We start from the raw sequence: 18,558 nt of genomic DNA on the forward strand, positions 1-18,558 counted from the left end.
GATCAGACCCAGTCCTCGATATCTCCTGGGTGCGTACAGCATCGCCGACGAGGTGTTAGCGGAGAGCCCAATGATACTCCTGCGGATATTGGTATCAATGCCCTCCAATACCGCAGTACGTATCTTTGTAAGGGGAGCAGTCTGGAGAGGGTAAACAAGGCCCGGGAACAAGTATTGGTTGACAACGTTGATCTTTTGTTCCAGTTTGAGGAGACATGAGCTCACCAACTTATCCAGGTTATTATTTAATTTTGTCACCACCTCTTCTCCAAATACTAGCTCTCCCGAGAATGTACATCCAACGAACGAATAAATGGTGATCCAATCTTCACTCTTCAATTCAAACTGTCACTCCCGTGTATAATGTTCTGGAACTTTTTCTCCTATATCAACAAAACTAATTAAATTAAATTTAAAAATTAATTTTTATTTATGAAATAGTAGTTAAGGCTACCCTGTTTTTTTTTTTTATCGATTTTCTTCTTCAAAATCTTATGTGAAAATCTTTTAAATGCACTTCGGACAGTAACTCCCTCCAACTTTCTACAAGAATTTTTTTTTTTATTTGAATCGTTTATAAACTAGCTTAAAATTTCCTTTCGTTTGAGACGTATCAAATACTAATCGAGGGGTTGAAAAAAATGATAAGGAGGTTTTACCGAGCATTTAGAAATTTCAGAACTGGAATATGACAGTTTGTATGAGAATTATCCTAAAATGAATCATTGTAGTTTCCCCGCTTTACCTTACTACATATGGTGAAGGTGATTGAGGTTTGAGGATGAAAAGTTTATCAGCCCGACTTCACCTCCTCTCTTCTCATCTACCTTAAAACCTACCATGGACCATCAATTGCGCTTTATACCTGCTTTAACTTAACTGTCACTTTTTACAGATTCATAATAATTTCTACTCCGTATCTCACGTTGCTTAAATATAGGAACTAAATACTTCTACTTTATGTCAATTAAATATCCCCACTCTATAAATTAATCATAGGAGATAGACGTAATTATATATAACTACTTTTTTTTTCCATATCTTTAATTCATCAATATTTCACCCTCTCTTTGTTAGGTTAAGTGTTCTATATAGGTTTCTGATTAAATCTTCAGATTTAAGCATCAATATCTTCAGAAAATGTGGAATCTATAATAACTGTGCACAATAAAAAAATTTTCAAGTCTATAATAAAAAAAAAAAAAGTTTTCATTTTATCAAGTTTGACTTCATCTCAATTAAATTGCATTATTTAGCAAACCTCATATTAATCAAACTTTTTTTTTACATTTATGTTATCCTTTTTTAAATTCCTTTCAGAGCTCCCAAAAGTCGTCCAGTAGAAGATCTCATTCATTAATTGAATCACCTATCGTAAAAAGAACTCAAAACCAGCCAGTCACTTTACAGAGTTGGCTACTGAAAAGAGGAAGTGAGGGATTAATGCTTTGGAAAAAGAGATGGTGTGTTCTTTCTGATTACTGTTTGTTTTATTACAAAGGTAAATAAATAATACCATTCACTTAAAAAACAAATAATATTTGTCTGAATTATAGTTTCTTTATTACAGACCAGTCCGAAGAGAAATTACTTGGATCACTAATTCTTGCATCTTATGAAATATCAGCTTGTAATCCTGAAGAAAAAGGTTATAAAAAGTTTAGTTTCAAAGCAGAGCATGCTAATATGAAAACATTCTATTTTGCTGCTGAAAATCAACTGCATATGGAAGAATGGATGAAAGCTTTAAAATGTGCATCTCTTCTAGAAGGAAATTATAGGTTTGATATTAACTTTACTAATTAACACAAGTGGACACAAACAGATTTAGATTTAGGTAAACGGTTAAATCTTAATATGTTAGAAAAGTTTAAATATCTATCTGTCAAAATTTCATCAATAATAGAAATAACTATTTGAGATACAAGTATAACCTTGCCTATATCATTTTTATTTCTAAAGATTTCAATTTTGATTTGGGTACAAAACATAGTACTTATTCAGAACTTTATTCTATTAACAAAAAAAAGTTTGTATTTTTTTGTTATATTTCTTTTTAATATTTTAAAATATGAATCCACTAATTAATTGACTTTTTAGCACATGTAATAGGGCTTGTGCCTGTTTTAAATTCTATAAAAATATGTAATCTTAGAAAGATAAGATTATATTTTTGTTTTAACACAGGTATTAGCTATTTATAAAATAGTTAATTACAATTATTACAGATTTAAAAAAAAAAATTTCGATTTCCTCTGATGATAAGTAAATGTATTAAATTAAGTTTAACATTATCTGGTGCCATACTGTTTTCAACATGACTTAAATGAGTGATAAAATAATAAGAAATGTAATAATATAATTAACTGATACTAATAAAAGTTTTCATCAGAATTTTAGCATTCCAAAAAAAAGTTTAAAAACAAACAGGTGACAGAGTGATTCTTAAATTTTAATCTTCATATATGTTTATATTCTGTTTTTTCATTATAATTTTATAATTTTAATGTTTAATTCTTAAATTAAATATGTTTTATACATTTATGGGAATGGGGTAGTTCAATGGATTAAACTTAAAACCTCTTATTCCTGAACCCAGCTGTAGCAGAAAATTGATTTTATGTTCAACCAGTCATAAATTAATTCTAGTACCAGGAGAACCTTCTGGGGCATACCCGGCCTCTATGAAGTAGGAGTAAAACTGGTAGTAAAGCTTGATCCTTGCCAGATCACCTCTTTCCGTAATCATTGGTCAAGAAACAGTTTTAAACCCTATTTTCATGTTTGTTTTTTGTTTTTTTGTATCGGTTTGTGTACATATTTAGTTTTAACTATATATATATTTATGCTGATTTCTATCTTTTCATTAACCCCTTTTTGATCATTCTTCACTTTATTTATTATTATTTTTTTTTTTTTATAGTGATGATCGAAAAAAATCATCAGACATGAGAATATTTCATCAATCCAGCAAAATTTTTGATGAATCTCAATCCACAACAAATAATGATTTGCTTTCGGGAAATCAGAAAACATCAGAAGCTCAACCTGTTTATGTAAATGCTCCACCTAAGCCTAAACGGCTTAATGAGTCTTCATCTCCTGAATGTTCAATTGAAATTCAAATCAGAGATGACAACTACCACACTTATCAAGGTCAACCATACCATATCCAACCTAGCTTATCAGGACCTCAAAATTTCACAATGCAACCCCAGCATGCAAATTATGAAAGAAGAACTCCTGATATTTATGGAAGGGCAAGTTTTGTTCATCCTGTAACCAAGCCTGTGAATCTTAACAATTTATATATTCAAGATGAACAAAATATGCTTTCTAATTTTTCTAAAGAACAAATCATATCATATACACCAAAACATTCTTCTATAAATAGTCACTCCAGGCCTCATAGTGTTGATTTTTTAGAATACCATAGTAAAAATGGTTCTAGTGCAGTTGGTTCAGATATTGTTGAAAAACCATCTATACCTTACAGACCAAAATCTAGTTTAAGTGCTATCAATGCCAATGAAGAAGAAGGGACTCATTGGTCAGCAGAAGAATATGCTAGAAAAATGAGACAGTCTTCTATGTATGTGAAACCACTTTCAAAAGCTTCATCACCATTAAGAACCGAAACACTTCTTGTAAATAAAAGTTTTGTTCCTAAAACTACAACATATACATCTGAATCACCTGGAATAAAACATGAGGTTGTGATGAAGTCGGAAAAATCTTCTGGTTCCCTATACAGGTTTGAAACAATTGTTTATCTATTTCTACTTAATATATTTATGGACTAAGCATATTAAATACTCTAAAAATTGGAGAAAATTGGGTTAAGGTAAAACAAAAATGAAAGGTGCACAGCCCCGAACAAATAAACCATAACCTTCAGTTTATAAGCCTCAATATTTTAATAGTACAAAATAATAAAATATTTTTTCTTCAAGGATCCTCTTTAACTGTTCAACGTACTGTTTAGCTGTACTCAGTTGACGTTTGTGCAAGAGTTCTGTGGTCAGTGTTCACAGTTTAATCATTATACCTTCAGGTAGCAGAATTTCTAATCTGCCAGTCTTCAATTTTGCCTCTAATTTATACAGTGATCTGTCAGTTCTTTTCAGTTCTCTTTGTAAACACTAAAGTTACCTACTTGACACCTAAGACAATGAGGCTATAGTAAAGTATACTGTCAATATCTACACACAGCACTAAAAATAATATTAGTTATCTTACTAAGTTATATTCTTTCTTATAAGTTATAATTTTCTTTTTAACCTAACTGTAATAACAGCTTCATGGCTGTTTTAGATGGAGATAATCCTCAAGCATTTTATAATCACTATTTTACCACTACATTAACTTTTGAAGAATTCCTCACCTCACTGATTCCTCTTGTGTTTACTGATAAATCAAAACTTAACCCTTTTTTACTTGTGTATCTTTTATTTTATTCCGGAAGTCCCTGATGTGACTGGTTTCTCCATGCATCTCTCGAGGGTATGGTGCTATTGCATCTTGGCTTTTAAATTACAATGAACATATTCCTAATTAATAGTTATTAATTTGGAATGTGTTATTTCTGGGTGTGAACACTTTTTTCACCTTATACTCATAATGTTCTGAATCATGTATGCTTCAATGATAGAGTAATTACTTTTAAAATATAAAAATTCTATTTAATTTGAGTACATTAATTTTTGCAAATCAATGCTATAAATTTTATTAATTTAAAATTTATCATTTACATCTTTCTTCTTTCAACAGATCACAACATACATTGGATAACAATGAAAAAACCTTTTTTCGATCAGCAAGTGCTCGTTTATTTAGAGCAATGAGCCCAGTCATGCCTACAAATGAGTTCAAACTGCAGACAAGTGATCATAAAGCTCATGAGACACCAGGATCAAGTAGGGACTCTGAAAATCCTGTATCAAGTTTGTCTCCCATTAATAAACACCACATGGTATGTATCAACTGGTTATATAAATAAAGTTACTTTTAGGTAAATCAAAAAAGAATTTAAAGAGAGGTATATTCAGGTGTTTATAATTAAATTTTAGAGGGATAAGCCATTGGAACGTCTTTTGCTATGGAAAGAAAGAATGAGTCAATCCCCTTTACAGAGAAAAAATGCTGACAAAATAACCACCGATCAGCATGGTAGTTACATCTCACAGAAGAAAAAGAACAGTAGCAGTTTATCAAGCAATGATAGTAGGAACGAAAATTGTGAATTGCATGCTGTTGCCACCAGTGATTTATTACCTTTCTGTGATGGGGAACCCAATGCATTATTGAAAGACATTAGTTTACAAATTGAAGAGGATCATTTGGCAGCAGCTTCTCCATTGAGCTTATGTGACTACTCTCCTGATCATCATGGTAATTTTTTGTTAATGATATGTTCATTTTGAGTTGCACCAAAGTAGTTTCTAACTCATTACTAACAATGGGTTTTAAAGTATATATTAATTAATAATTTTGTTATTCTCCTAATTTAACAGGTTTTTAGGAGGGCTAGGCAATATTTTGAGAAAGTGGGCGCTAACCACTTGTCCCTAAAATAACCTTCTAAGCATTTCATATTTGACACTGTTGAAATTTAAAATAGAGAGTAGATGGCATGTCCAAAATTGAAAATAAACATTTTATGAAGTTATTAGCAATCTATGAGAAATATGTCTCTTAGCTCTCAGCCTTTTTATAACTCCTAAATATTTATTAATAACTATTTTTGCTTACATTAAAATTTAAAGAAAAAAATAAATATTGGAACTCTCTGTTCTGCTATTAATTACATTATTAAAGAGGCTTTGTCTAACCTGTTTTTGCATTGCTGCTTGTTATGCCACCTCTAATAAGACATTTTCGTAGTGTTGGTACATTCCTTTTGAGTTTTTTGTTCCAGCACTAGTTATTGCGTTCATGCGTTCCAACACTTCAGAAACACAAGAAAAATTCAAGTTACAGCTTAATTCATGCGATCAAATCTTTTCTTACAACAGTTTACGTCATGTCCATTCTTTAATTGTTTTTAAACTCACATAGTGGGTGTGTGTGTGGGAAGGGGAGAGGGGGTTGCGTGTGTGAATGTGTGGTGTTTGTGGCTTCATCATAATAGCATGTCATAGGCGTTGATGACCAAAGGGTTTTACGCCTTTAAACAACAACAAGCAAACAAACAACTTACATAGTTCTTTGTATTTAGATCAATGTATTCAGGTAGTCTTAATTTCTAGATTTGGTTGATGATATTTAGTTTTTATTATTATTATTATTATTTGTTACTCACTTTTACTTTTGCCTTCTCCCCCCTACCCGATGATTTTTCACATACAGGGATAGTCCAAGAGCCCATGCAAAACAATATACATTATCTGATAAAAACTTTGATAATACTTTTTTGAATCTTTATTGCATTGTCAATGAAGAAAAAAGTCTGCCAGTCATATCATACTACCCACAAAATGGTAGTTGTTTCAAACTGTAAAAAATTTCATTCAGAACTCCATATCTTTAAAACTTACAACAATCTTAGAAAACCTAATAAAGCATAATTTCGTAAAATATGAGCCCTAAAAGAACTATTTATGTTCAATAGTTCCAGAGATATACATTTTTAGAAAGCAACATTTCATAAAAAATGTACTGAAAAATCATTAGTTAGTGAATTAATTTTGGGAAATCTATACTTCAGAAACCATATTTATTTGCACATGAATATGAATTTTACAAATGAAATTATGTCTGAACAACTAGAAACCAATTTTGTCATATATCATAAAAACGACTACTTCTACAACGATAGATGTTATAAACCACTTTATATTACATTAAACTAGCTTTAATTTGAGTGCTGACTGACCATTAATACATTTAATGGTTCCTGAGATACGTTTTCTCAAAATATATTCACTAGCCTACTGATTTTTTGGTATTTCGTTATAAATTGCTGTTTTTTAAAAACTGTAACTTGGGAACTATTGAATATAAACAACTTTTTCATGTATTATTACTCTGCTTTTGGGATTGTTTGTGTAACCTATCATCCATCATAGCAATTTCACTGAGAACTATTTAAGGTATCTTAATTTATTTTGTCTTTTCATAAAATGTTAGGTTTTCCACATGGTTTCTTTCAATACTGGTATTCAAGATTGAGTTAGGCTATATGTACCACCTATCTCTGCCTTCTAGCTTTCATGAGTTGCTGATAGATATATTTCATTGAATAATTCCTTATTATTCTTCCTTCCTCTTTTATATTTTCTTGCTGTGATTCCAGGTTATTCCTGTTATAATCTTGAAGACTTTTCTTACAAATCTGAGAATCCTTCTTTCTTGTGTTCCCGCCAATGACCAAGTTTCATGATCAAAGAACAGAACAAATTTTATCATGTCACTTTAGACCCTTAGCTTCCGCTTTCTTGTTATTATGTGGGATTTCAGTAATCATGGGAAGGAGAAAATTATTGTTATATTTTAAACTGATCATTTGTTGAAATATTAAAAGAAATGAGGAATTCAAACATTTAGGAACAAAGTTCCTACAACAAGGATTGTGTCAATCGGATTAGTTTTATTTAGAATCATGTATTTTATTTTATCTTCATTTTTTGCAAACTGGTTTGTTGCTTTGCTTCTCAAATCTATAGCTATGTTTAACAGCATGGATGAGAAAATATCTCCTTGCCTTAGACCTGTTTTACTTTAGAGGCTTTTTCATGTGTCATTACTCTGCTTCTGGGATTATTTGTGCAAGCTCTCGTCTCTCTTATCAATTTTACTGAGAACTACATTCAGTCCCAATTTTTCATTGACGGTTCCTGTTCTCTGAATTACCCTATACTTTGCAATTAACTAGTAGTGTATGCTCATCTTCAGGGATGTTGTTAAAGGGTGGCAGGATGGGTATCATTCCTCTCCAAGTTGAGAACCAACTTCAAACTGGGAAAATGTTGGTAAAACATAAATTAAAGGGGTTATTATACTCAAAATTGCATTTAAACACTTAGTGAGCTATGTGCTCAGTCCTGGCACCAATTTAAGGGATTAGGTACTCTTAACATCAAAAGGCCTCAGACAATACTCATTCAGTAAGGTTAGGTTAGCGAGACAGGAGATTATATGACTAGAGAATCGGACGTGGTGCAGGGTCCCAATCTACAAACCACTTATAACTGGCGAGTTTTAAGGGTATAGGTCTTAAATTTTCACCAAATGGAAGCACAATCATGCAGTTGAAAACAGGTTTTAAGGGTGTTCGTCTTAAATCCTTGCTGAACAGTTACAGCTTGTGGAGTATTTGCCTGCAGTTGAGCTGATAGTATTTGCTATCAGCAAGTACTGAAGGTCTTAGCCTTATATTATTACAGGACAGAGATGGTTAAAGGAGTCCTTGTTCACATCCAAAGGTATTAAGGATAAAGAAGAAACCTGAAGGAAAATTAGTGAAACAACAACGCAATATTTATTATCAAAACAGTGGTAGAATGATCTGATCTCCTTATGTCTATGTATTTACTAACTATATCGTAAGAAATGGAAATCCATTTTGGCTTTTTATTTAATACTTTATAAACTGTTGTAAGCTGTATAAATAATAAAGCCATGTAGACTAACTATTACTTTTCTTTAATTTTTAATTTCTCAACTTATTTAAACTGAGAAAGGTAGTGCTGGTAGAGGAGTGGGTTCAGATAGTGTTTTTCACAAAGAGAAGTGATCTCATTTTACTTTCAATGATGCTAAATTATAATTATAATGATAGAGTGTATATATATATATATATACACACACATTTTTTTTATATAATACAAATCAATTTTTGGATTCAAGTTATATTGCAAAAAAAAAAAAATTATAAACCAACAAAATAAACTAAGTAATTCAAATATATTATAAGATATATGAACCATATTTAAAAATAGTAAAATCTAAATTTTCCAATAATAGGAACTACATTTACAAATCATAGGAACTACATTTACAAATAATTTTAGCTCCATATAGAATAAAGTTTATACAATTGTAATTATTGTATTATATTATATTATCATATTATTTTATAAATTTTCTTCAGATTATTTTCTACAATTAAAAACTGTTGGCTGATAGTTGAAAATGTCTAGATTACAATAAAGCTTTTAAGACAAATAAAAATTGTGGTGGATGAGGTAGTGACTTGCCAGTGATATTTCTTTTTGAAAGAACGGTAAAATAATGGACTGTTGATCTTCTTTCTTTTGCATATAGTGAAATACTCTGTGGAGAGAAAACTCCCAAAAAGATAGCTAGTTTGGAATTTTTCATTAATTCACAGAATTGTGTTGTTTATTTGTCGCTACCTTTCCAAAAATTATTTATATTGGATTATTTTGTAATTAAGTCAAGCTAAAATTGCATAGTTTCTGGTTCTGGTTTAATTACTGATAATAATAAAGTTCAAAAACCTCTAGTAATGAAACTGTCTAATGGGAACAAATGATTGCAAAGTAACAAGCCATGATAATCTGTGCCATTGAATATAATCCAAAATATGATTAACCTCAGATTTTTTTTTTAGTATTTAATTACTTTAGAAATAAAAATCAACAGTTGACAACCCAAAAATTCATAAGAGGCTAAATATTATTAATACATTTTATCATCAGATTCTATGTTCATATATGTTTTATGAGGAACACTGAATAATGGGAAATGATGAAATGTTTCTCAGCAACTTGAAAAATATATATTTAGTTAACTTTAATTAATGGCTTAGAAGTAATATATGTGTATGTGTGTATGTATGTATATAATAAACTTTTTTTTTTGTCTCTGAATTGCATTTAATAATTATTCATACTAGAATCTATCTAAAATTTTATTAAAATGTTTTTGATTAGATTTCTATTTACTAAATTTCCAAATTAATTACATGTTTCTCTATAAATATATGCAAATTAATATGACTAAAAGAAATGTATTTTACAGCCCATTTTTCATAAACAAAAACATAAAATACCTTAATAAATAGAAATAATTTTTTTTTATAAATATTTTTATTTGTTAGGTTTCCAAAATTAAAGTATACAAAAACAAAAATGTTTTTCTGTTACTAGGGTTTGAAGAAAGTGAATCAAAGCAAGAAAATCTGACTTTAAATCTAAAAAATAATAATACATTGGAAAAAAGAGTGATAAATTCTGAAATAAATAATACATTACTCAATGAGATGAAAAGGATGAGCATACATTCAGATACAGTGGAAACTACAAGTAATAACAAAATAAATGACAGTCATGAGTATTCAGAAAACAAAAGTTGTTCAAGTATAAAAGCAAAGTATATTATTTTTAATAAAGATTGCAATTATTCTAGAAATAATAATACAAATACTAATGAAATTGATGCCCACAAAAAAAAATTTGTTCCTAATTCACTTGTTAATGAAGAATTTATTAAAAAAGGAGACAAAAAGCAATTGGGAACTAAACTGAGTATTGTTCAAACTGAAAAAGATGAAGAATGGGGAATGAAATTGGATGAATCAAGAGTAATAAAAGAGTTTTCATATCACTATATTACTGCTGAGCATGATGAATATTCCCCTGTTCCAAACAATGTAATTCATGGTAATTTTAAAAGTAGGTTAAGGAAACCTAGTTCCTCTCAAAGCAAGAATGTTCTTCAAGAAAATCTGTACAGTGCTACAATGATGCCGTTATTGTCCTCAGAAAACACCATTCAAAATGATAAAAACAATGATTCATCCAATAATTTTAGTAGCAATAATGTTTATCATAAAAAAGAAAACAGCCCATGGCAAAAAATAAGTAATAAGAGTCAAAAGAAATTCAGTAAAAGTGGAATAATAAATAAAGGAAATTCATTAAGGAGCTACCGCAAAGAAACCTCTAAATCATTATCAAAAGAAGCTGTTTCTAGTTCAGTTAAATTTCATGACAATTTTGAAAAAAGACAAGTCCAAAGTGATTCCGAAGCCCTCCTTTATGATACATCAAGTGATGTTGAAGAAAAACATATTTTCCACCGAGAACACTTGGAGAAACCTGCTATTTCGAGTGATGATGAACGTGATGAAGAAGTTGCAGCTGTCTTAGCTAATGAAAAAAGCTTCATTGCTTCTGATTTTGAATCAGTGAATTCACAGGTAATAACTAGCCCGAGTTTAGATGGCCGAGATAAAACCACCCTCCACAGTAACAATGTTTCTGCAGTTGAATTAGGTATCATTAAGAAAGATTTAGAAAATAATACATGTTTTCAAATATGTCATGAAAAAAATCTTTCAACATCAACAGATGTTAATTCAGATATCCAAGAAGAAAATTATATGCCTATGACACCTAGAAAAAAAACATCTAAAAATGAACTAGTCCATTCAAGAAGTAATTCTGCTTCACATACATTAATTATAGAAAACCTGCTCAGCTCCACTGAAGAAAGTCCTTATGTAGAGATGACTCAAAATGGTCCTTCTAGTTCTTGTTTTACGTCTAATTCTTTTCATCAAAATAGCCCTAATGGGATTAATAAGTGTTCATATACAACAGTTTCAGAAACTCCACGATATTGTGAAATAGGAAAAAACAAAGATGTTCAATATGAATTTATTTACAACACGTCCCTATCACAAGAGCCTGTGTACATGGAGGTGGCAACATTAAAGGAGAAGAGAGATCATAAGACATCATTTTCAATGATAAATGAGAAAAATATTGATAATCTCAATTTTAATCAAAACAGTTCAAAAGAAAATATCAATCAAAATACAGTGGCTTCAAGACCATCACTACCAGATATATTAAATACTACAACACCATCATTAAATCAAGGCTCTGGAAGATCAGATAGCTCAGATGCTGATGATGAAGCATCAAAAGATTTGGACTCATTGGATGCTCCAAGACATCCTCGTTTCAGTCTCTCTGACACATTCAGACCAGCATCGTATTACCTTGGTGGCAGTTTGGGAGAAAGGACTATTATAGCTATTAATTCTGAACACCCAGATTCATCAGATAGTGATCTTGTTTCACCCCCTCCGATACCTGCAAGCTCACCACCCTTAGATGATTTAGATATCTCTATTGATTCTACAACAATCAATAAAGATAGTGCTCATTCGGTGCAATTAAAAAATGAAACTACACATGATTACTCGAATGAAATTTTCAATGAACCAACGATGAAAGAATTGAGATCATCTTATAAACTCAAAAAAATCATCAGAAATTCAAATACTAATCTGTATGAAGCCAGTTCAGAGGAATCTGTTGACTATGAAAAAAGAGAACAGAGGTTGAAGAGGCGCCCTTTGTCAGCTGATATACTAAATAGTTTGCAAGACTTTAATTTTATTATGCCCTCACCAGAAGTAGATATACTAGAAGATTCAGAAAATGCAAAAATTAAAGGTATTTATGGGGAAGAAAATGAAAGCATTGAACCAAGTAATCTTTTTAGTTTAAAAATTTATAAAGATGAAGATAAAAAATATAATAATTTCTTTTCTACCAGTAGAGATGATATATCTATTGATATTTTTGATTGTGAGAGTTTAAATGATTTTAGGTTCAAGGATAATAGATTAAATCAAACTGAGTTTTTGTATAGCAGTAACTTCGCAGAATCAGCACAAAAAAATGATGGAATAAAGTTCTCTTTAATGAATCCATATGAAAATTTGAGAAGACCAGACTCTGAAATACATGATTGTAATAAAATTTTAGAAAAAGACAGCAGTTTACTCGATGATGCAGGTAAAGACAAATATTCTTCTACATTCAACATTGTGAATGCATTTTCCAATCCTAACGCTGAACATAATACTGCTCCTTATTACTATTCAGACTTACTTAAAATAGATACAAAACATTTTAGTGATTATGAAAAAGGTAAATGGAAAGAACCACCTTTAAATGATGTTAATGAGAATGTTACAGCTACCTGTTCCAATGAAAAAAATGTATGTTACCATTCATTAAGCGACTGTGGTTTAATAAATAATAAAAATTCTACTAATGAAGTTTATAAAGATGGTTACTGCATGATAGATGACAGTAGTAACATAGAAGAACCTACCAAACATGCAGAAATGCAATTCCGTTCAAAAACTCCTAATTCTTTTGACAGTACTTGTAATATTAATCATATCAAAACTCTTCATGAGCTCCAAACTAGAGAAACTAGTGAAGTAATAACACCACACAGGTCAAGATCATTGGAAGGGCTTTTAAATGACCACGATTGTTCAATCAAAAACCAAGAAAATCATCTTTTTCAAAAAAATTCTATTGTCAGACTGATAAAAACCCAATCACATAAGAATTGCTTAAGGAATAATTGGAAATGCAGAGAAAATGTTAACAGGTTGCGTAGTAAATCTTCTAATACACCAGATATATGGGAAGAAGATTCTTTATGGAGAGAAAGTTTGAGAAAGGTCAGTATTAGGCACACACGTTCATTAGAAGACTTGGATAGGAAAGATGGTCCACAATCTTCAATGATACCCTCTCATATTGATACTGAAGAAACCTGTGGTAACTTAAATATTCCTACTAATTTTGATGAAAATAGTTACCCACTAGCCAAAGATAGCCCTACTATTATTAATATTGATTTTTTAAAAACTGACTCAAAAACTAAACCTGATATGACCCAAAGTAGTTTTAGAAAACATGAATTAAAAAGGAAAATCACTTTGGATGATAATCAAATAAATAATAATTCTGAAACTGTGAAAATTAGAGAGGTTGGAGATGGAACAAATAGTTCATTCGAAATTGATAGAGAAAAATTAAGACAGTGGGATCTAATGTCAAGCGCTCCAGCAATGCTCAGTTCAAATAGAGCTGTGATTAAGCCAATCACAGAAAGAAACTCACTCTTTACATCTTCGTCCTTATCAGGTTAGATTTTCTTTACATTTCTTTGGTGTACGGTTCTTTTCTCAATAATGATTGGTAAATCACTTGAATGGCTTGGATTACTATGGTGTTGGTTACTAATTAAATCGTTTTCAATAACCTTCAATCCAAATGAATACTGGGAAGGTTCTTCCCAAAATTTTGGATAAAATTCTTATGCTATGAATCTATTACAAAAATTGCTTATTAAATTAGTCGTGATATAAATTGACTGTAAGAATTTTTCTTAAGTTATGAAATTGGAGATTACTTTTTTAAGTGTTTGTGGAAGTTATTTATACAATGTGATTAATTTATTGTGGGCATAAATTTATCTAAATTATTGTTTGAATCTTTAAATAAATGTTTTAACCTGTGATTGCATTGTGCATGCATTAGAAAACTTTCTTTAAGCTTTTAAAATCTAGATTCAACTCTTTTCTTATAAATTTATTTAGCATGAGTCTATTTAGTTTGTATTTTTAAAATTGTATTCTATCATTTGTCACATAATATATAAATGTTAGTTATGGAATAAGCTATATAAATCAATCACATAGATTCAATTGGATTAAGTAGAAATTTGAAACTGCAATAACTAATAAGCAGTTGCCCTGTCCTGCATGGAATGAATAATAGTTATACTAATTTATTATATACTAATTTTTCTAGGAGTGAATTATTTTTGATAATTGAGAACAATTTCTTAATGCTTCCAAACTGTTTGAATTTTTTTTTCATCAGTTTTTATGTATAAATATTATTCATTTATGTTGTCTTAATACAAAAAATTAACTGTTATTAATGAATCTACCAATTAGATTCATACACAAGGGTTACAGTAAGTACTTACTTATTTTATTATTACTATTTTTTGAAGGCAAAAACTAGTAACTCACCTTGATTTTCCATTATGTATTTTTGACCTTGGTCAACTTCATTATTTTAAGTAGGAACCCTTCTTATGTATTCGCATTCCAATCGCTCTGGTATCTGCATATCTCCATTCTAGCAACATCTTAGCCATTCTATTTTTATCACCTGCAGATCGTCTACCCAGCCCATTAACATGTCTATCTATTAACCAGAAATATTTTCTCAAATTGTGTACATTATATACTATATGTATATATAATAAAATATACATCTCTATAATTGGTAAAAATAAATTTAAAAATATCTTTAGTTATAAGAACAAAACAAGAAATAAATTTTTAAGTATGCGGCTATTAAGTAAATCCTCGATCCTGAGCCTTTTTAATAATGATTTTTTTTTTTGTCGCTCAGTTTTGAATGCAGTTAGTTCTGTTCAATGAGCATCATAATTTAGACTCATGCTCACTTCAAAACAAGGCAGCAAAACAAAAAAAAATGTTATGATCACAATCGTAGGTAATTTAAATACTAGTATTTAAATAAATAAGTAAATAATAGTATTATAATGTTTATTAGAATTTATTCAAGGGAAAAAATAATTCCTTTTTATATAGTTATATATAATTCCTATATAATATAACTATATTTATATATAGTTCCTAATATAATTCAAAGTGGTTGTTATTCTTAATAAGAACCCCAAAAATGTTAAATATCATAACTCCCTCAAACATTCCCAGTGAAACCCGCCAATGATTGTACCGTCTATGTAGGAATTTCCATGTGAAAATTTCTCATGTAACTCATGAAGTAATTTTTTCATTTGCCTGGCTGGTCCCACCGACCAAGATATTTTTCTAAATTGTAAGAATCTCTTTAGTGCAGTGGTTCCCTACTGGGTGCCAGGATTGCCGTGAGCGAATGCTACTTTCTCGAAATATTAAAAAAGAAAAAGTGCTATTAATTTATTTTATTTTTTCAACTAAATAAAGAAAACTCATGTCTCTTTCATGTCCACTTGTCAAACCTTCTGCTGCGCATGAGATATTATAATATTACTAGCTCACACTGGTGCATCTGCTACCTTTGTGCCTGGAAAGCAGCATTTAACTCCGGTACGACTTCCTGCTCTTTTAGTAGTTAAGGTCTATTTTCTTCGTACTTGGTTGTTGTCCATGTTTTTGACCCATGGGTGAACACTGGACGTACCAAATCAAGTGTAGGTGAATTTGAGTACTGGAGTGAATAAATCAGCTTTCACGAGTTCTTGAGCTTACTCTGAGTTTACTTCAGACCCCAAATATATATAGGACTCTACTTTCTGGAACTTGAAAGGCCAATGTTGAGGAACATGTCATGATTTCTATTACCATAAATTATCATATTATTGTTTTGTTTTTTGTTCACTTATAATGAGGCCAAATTTTCAGGGTTTTTTTTCCTTAGGGTTGGCTTATTAGGATGTCTAGGACGCTATTTTAGAATTTAAAATATTTTTTTCCCGTACAGAATTCACGATTCAGATTTATTCTTAACGCAGCTAGTATATTTTGGTGAAGAGGCATTTATTAAGTTATTGCGAGTACTTAATAATTTAAAACTGGATCTTCACTTAACAGAGAGAATTTATACTGTAATATAATAATTAATAATAATGGTAATTATAATAATTTCTTCAGATTTCTTCGATGTCCTTTTACTAGGCCATATATTACAGTTTAGACACTACAATTCTCTAATAATCTGAAGCCACTTTTCCTCATCGCTGCGAATTTAAGTAACTCTATTTCGCCTCCCACCCCTCCCCTTCCTCGCCATTTCTGGCATACGGGATTAGGCAGCAGTGGGGTAGTGCGCTAGGGTATTACGCATATACCTGCTAACAATAAAGATCAATTTTATTTTACTACTGAGGTAGGTTTATTTTATTTATTGGGGTACATTTTTATTTGAACCGTGGTGCAGCCCAGCGCTCAAGTGAGCGCCTTTTAGATGGGGTTGTATCTTATCCACCTGCATCCATCCGGGTGTCTCCTCCAGCACGCAGCCTAGTCCAGTCCTCCTGGTCTCAGTCTGCGTCTGCTTCTTCTCCTTCATCTTCTCGTATTGGTGACTCACCGATCGCGGGTGTTCCAGACTTTCATAATGTAAAGTGCGTCGGGCCGACCACCTCCTTCCACTCGTAGATGAATTTCCTAAAGAAGGGATAATTCTCCTTCTCCATCAAACGAGGGAAGTCCGACTCACCGAGGGCAAATATGCCTGTTTTCCTCAACAACCTGGCCCGATGTTCTTCCATGGCGGGCAATCCAACACTACACACTGCAGTTTCAGGGGCTCCACGAGTAGGGAACCGGCGGGTCGATTTCTTCTCAAAGCTTTGTAGCTTTTCCCGGAACCTACCATTTTATGTCAGGACCTGCGAGACCCAATAATCTGGAAGGACCCACCCCGCTCTCAGTCTTGAATGGACGGTAGGGAAGAACTCCCTCAGAATGGCACCCGTCTGGCTCCCCAGCCAACGGTCATTCCATTCTTCAATAGAATGCTCCCGCAGCTTTTTCTTTCATAAGTTCGGGGTCTCGCCAATCCTCTCTCAGAGTCCCTCCGATACTAACTCCTCTTCACTTCGTACTTAGCGAAATCCTCCTTGAGGGTGAGGTCCTACTCGGCTTACTTATTTTCACAATCATGACAACTAAGTTATTGTACTGTTCAGTTTTTAAGTCTGTTCTGTATTAGCCGCCCCCGGATCAAGTTTGGTTTAGAAAGCAAGTGCGATCTTCACCACGCCTCTTAGCGGCTTACTCGTTTTACGTTCTATACTAAGTTAATGTGCAGTTTTTTATTGTACATCATTGTTTTTAATTCAACTTTAAGCCCGTATCTGAAGAGTTACAAACTTCAGAATTTACACACAAGTCTAAGTCAGTTTCAGTTATTCTCTTTTCATTTAATTATCCTAACAGTTTATTTTGGAGCTGCGTGGTTACGCGCCAGTGTACCAACCCACAGGTTGTCGATCGAACCCGGCTTTTTTCATGCACAAAATAATGCAAAACTCACTAACAACCTCCCCCCCCCGGGCATTTGTGAGGCCCGTTAGCCAATGGATGGCACTCACAAAAAATAGGCGTGGGAGTGAGGAACCCACTCTGCGAAAAAAAAAAAACAGGTCAAGAAACGCGCGATGTATTAGGAAATACATCGCGCGAGGACTTAGGCCTCCATTGTTTGTTGCCCATAAAATAATAATAAGTTTATTTTACATATTTTGAACCAAATTGGTAAAACCAGCAATGTATTTGTGAGTACTAAATGTAATTCACTCAATTCATTCTATTTTCTTCATTTCATTTTGTTTTTCATCATTTTCTATTGTATTCTCATTACTTATGTTTCACTCCACTCTTACGCCCCAAATCAACTTAAGTATTAAAAAATTGTTTTCTGGTCCTTCATCTTTGATTAGAGGTTTGTTACAACCGCTTTTTTATCTCAACCATGGACGTTATGCCACATAAGTGTACTAAGAGTAGTTTATAACGTTTATTATTGTATATAATAAACGTTAATATAAACTGTATAGAGTTTTCATCAAAATCGTAGTTGAATAACTTTTGTTCTCTCTTGGGCCCTTGGGGCCTCCTGTTGGAGAAAACATGATTCAGTCTTAGTCCATTTTCTTTTTTATATATATTAAAGAATGAAGGGATCTGCAAATAGAATGTAACTGGGGAATCAAACTCACGAAATA

At 31.6% G+C, this 18,558-nt stretch overlaps 1 protein-coding gene across 3 annotated transcripts in view; it reads left to right on the forward strand.

The window, feature by feature from the left end:
- Positions 1-1,320: 1,320 nt before the first annotated feature.
- kmr (kramer) overlaps positions 1,321-18,558 on the forward strand; it is a gene marked incomplete at its 5' end in the record, with an annotated part of 47,509 nt that continues 30,271 nt past the window's right edge. For all 3 annotated transcript variants that reach the window (XM_067048474.1, XM_067048475.1, XM_067048476.1), the window contains 6 exon segments: positions 1,321-1,501; positions 1,571-1,781; positions 2,924-3,754; positions 4,771-4,972; positions 5,070-5,391; positions 10,113-13,928. In XM_067048474.1, coding sequence (XP_066904575.1) covers positions 1,321-1,501; positions 1,571-1,781; positions 2,924-3,754; positions 4,771-4,972; positions 5,070-5,391; positions 10,113-13,928 — 5,563 coding nt within the window.

This window comes from Halyomorpha halys, unplaced genomic scaffold (assembly GCF_000696795.3).
Source record: "Halyomorpha halys isolate HHAL.00 unplaced genomic scaffold, Hhal_1.1 Scaffold1396.1, whole genome shotgun sequence".
Lineage (NCBI taxonomy): Eukaryota > Metazoa > Arthropoda > Insecta > Hemiptera > Pentatomidae > Halyomorpha > Halyomorpha halys.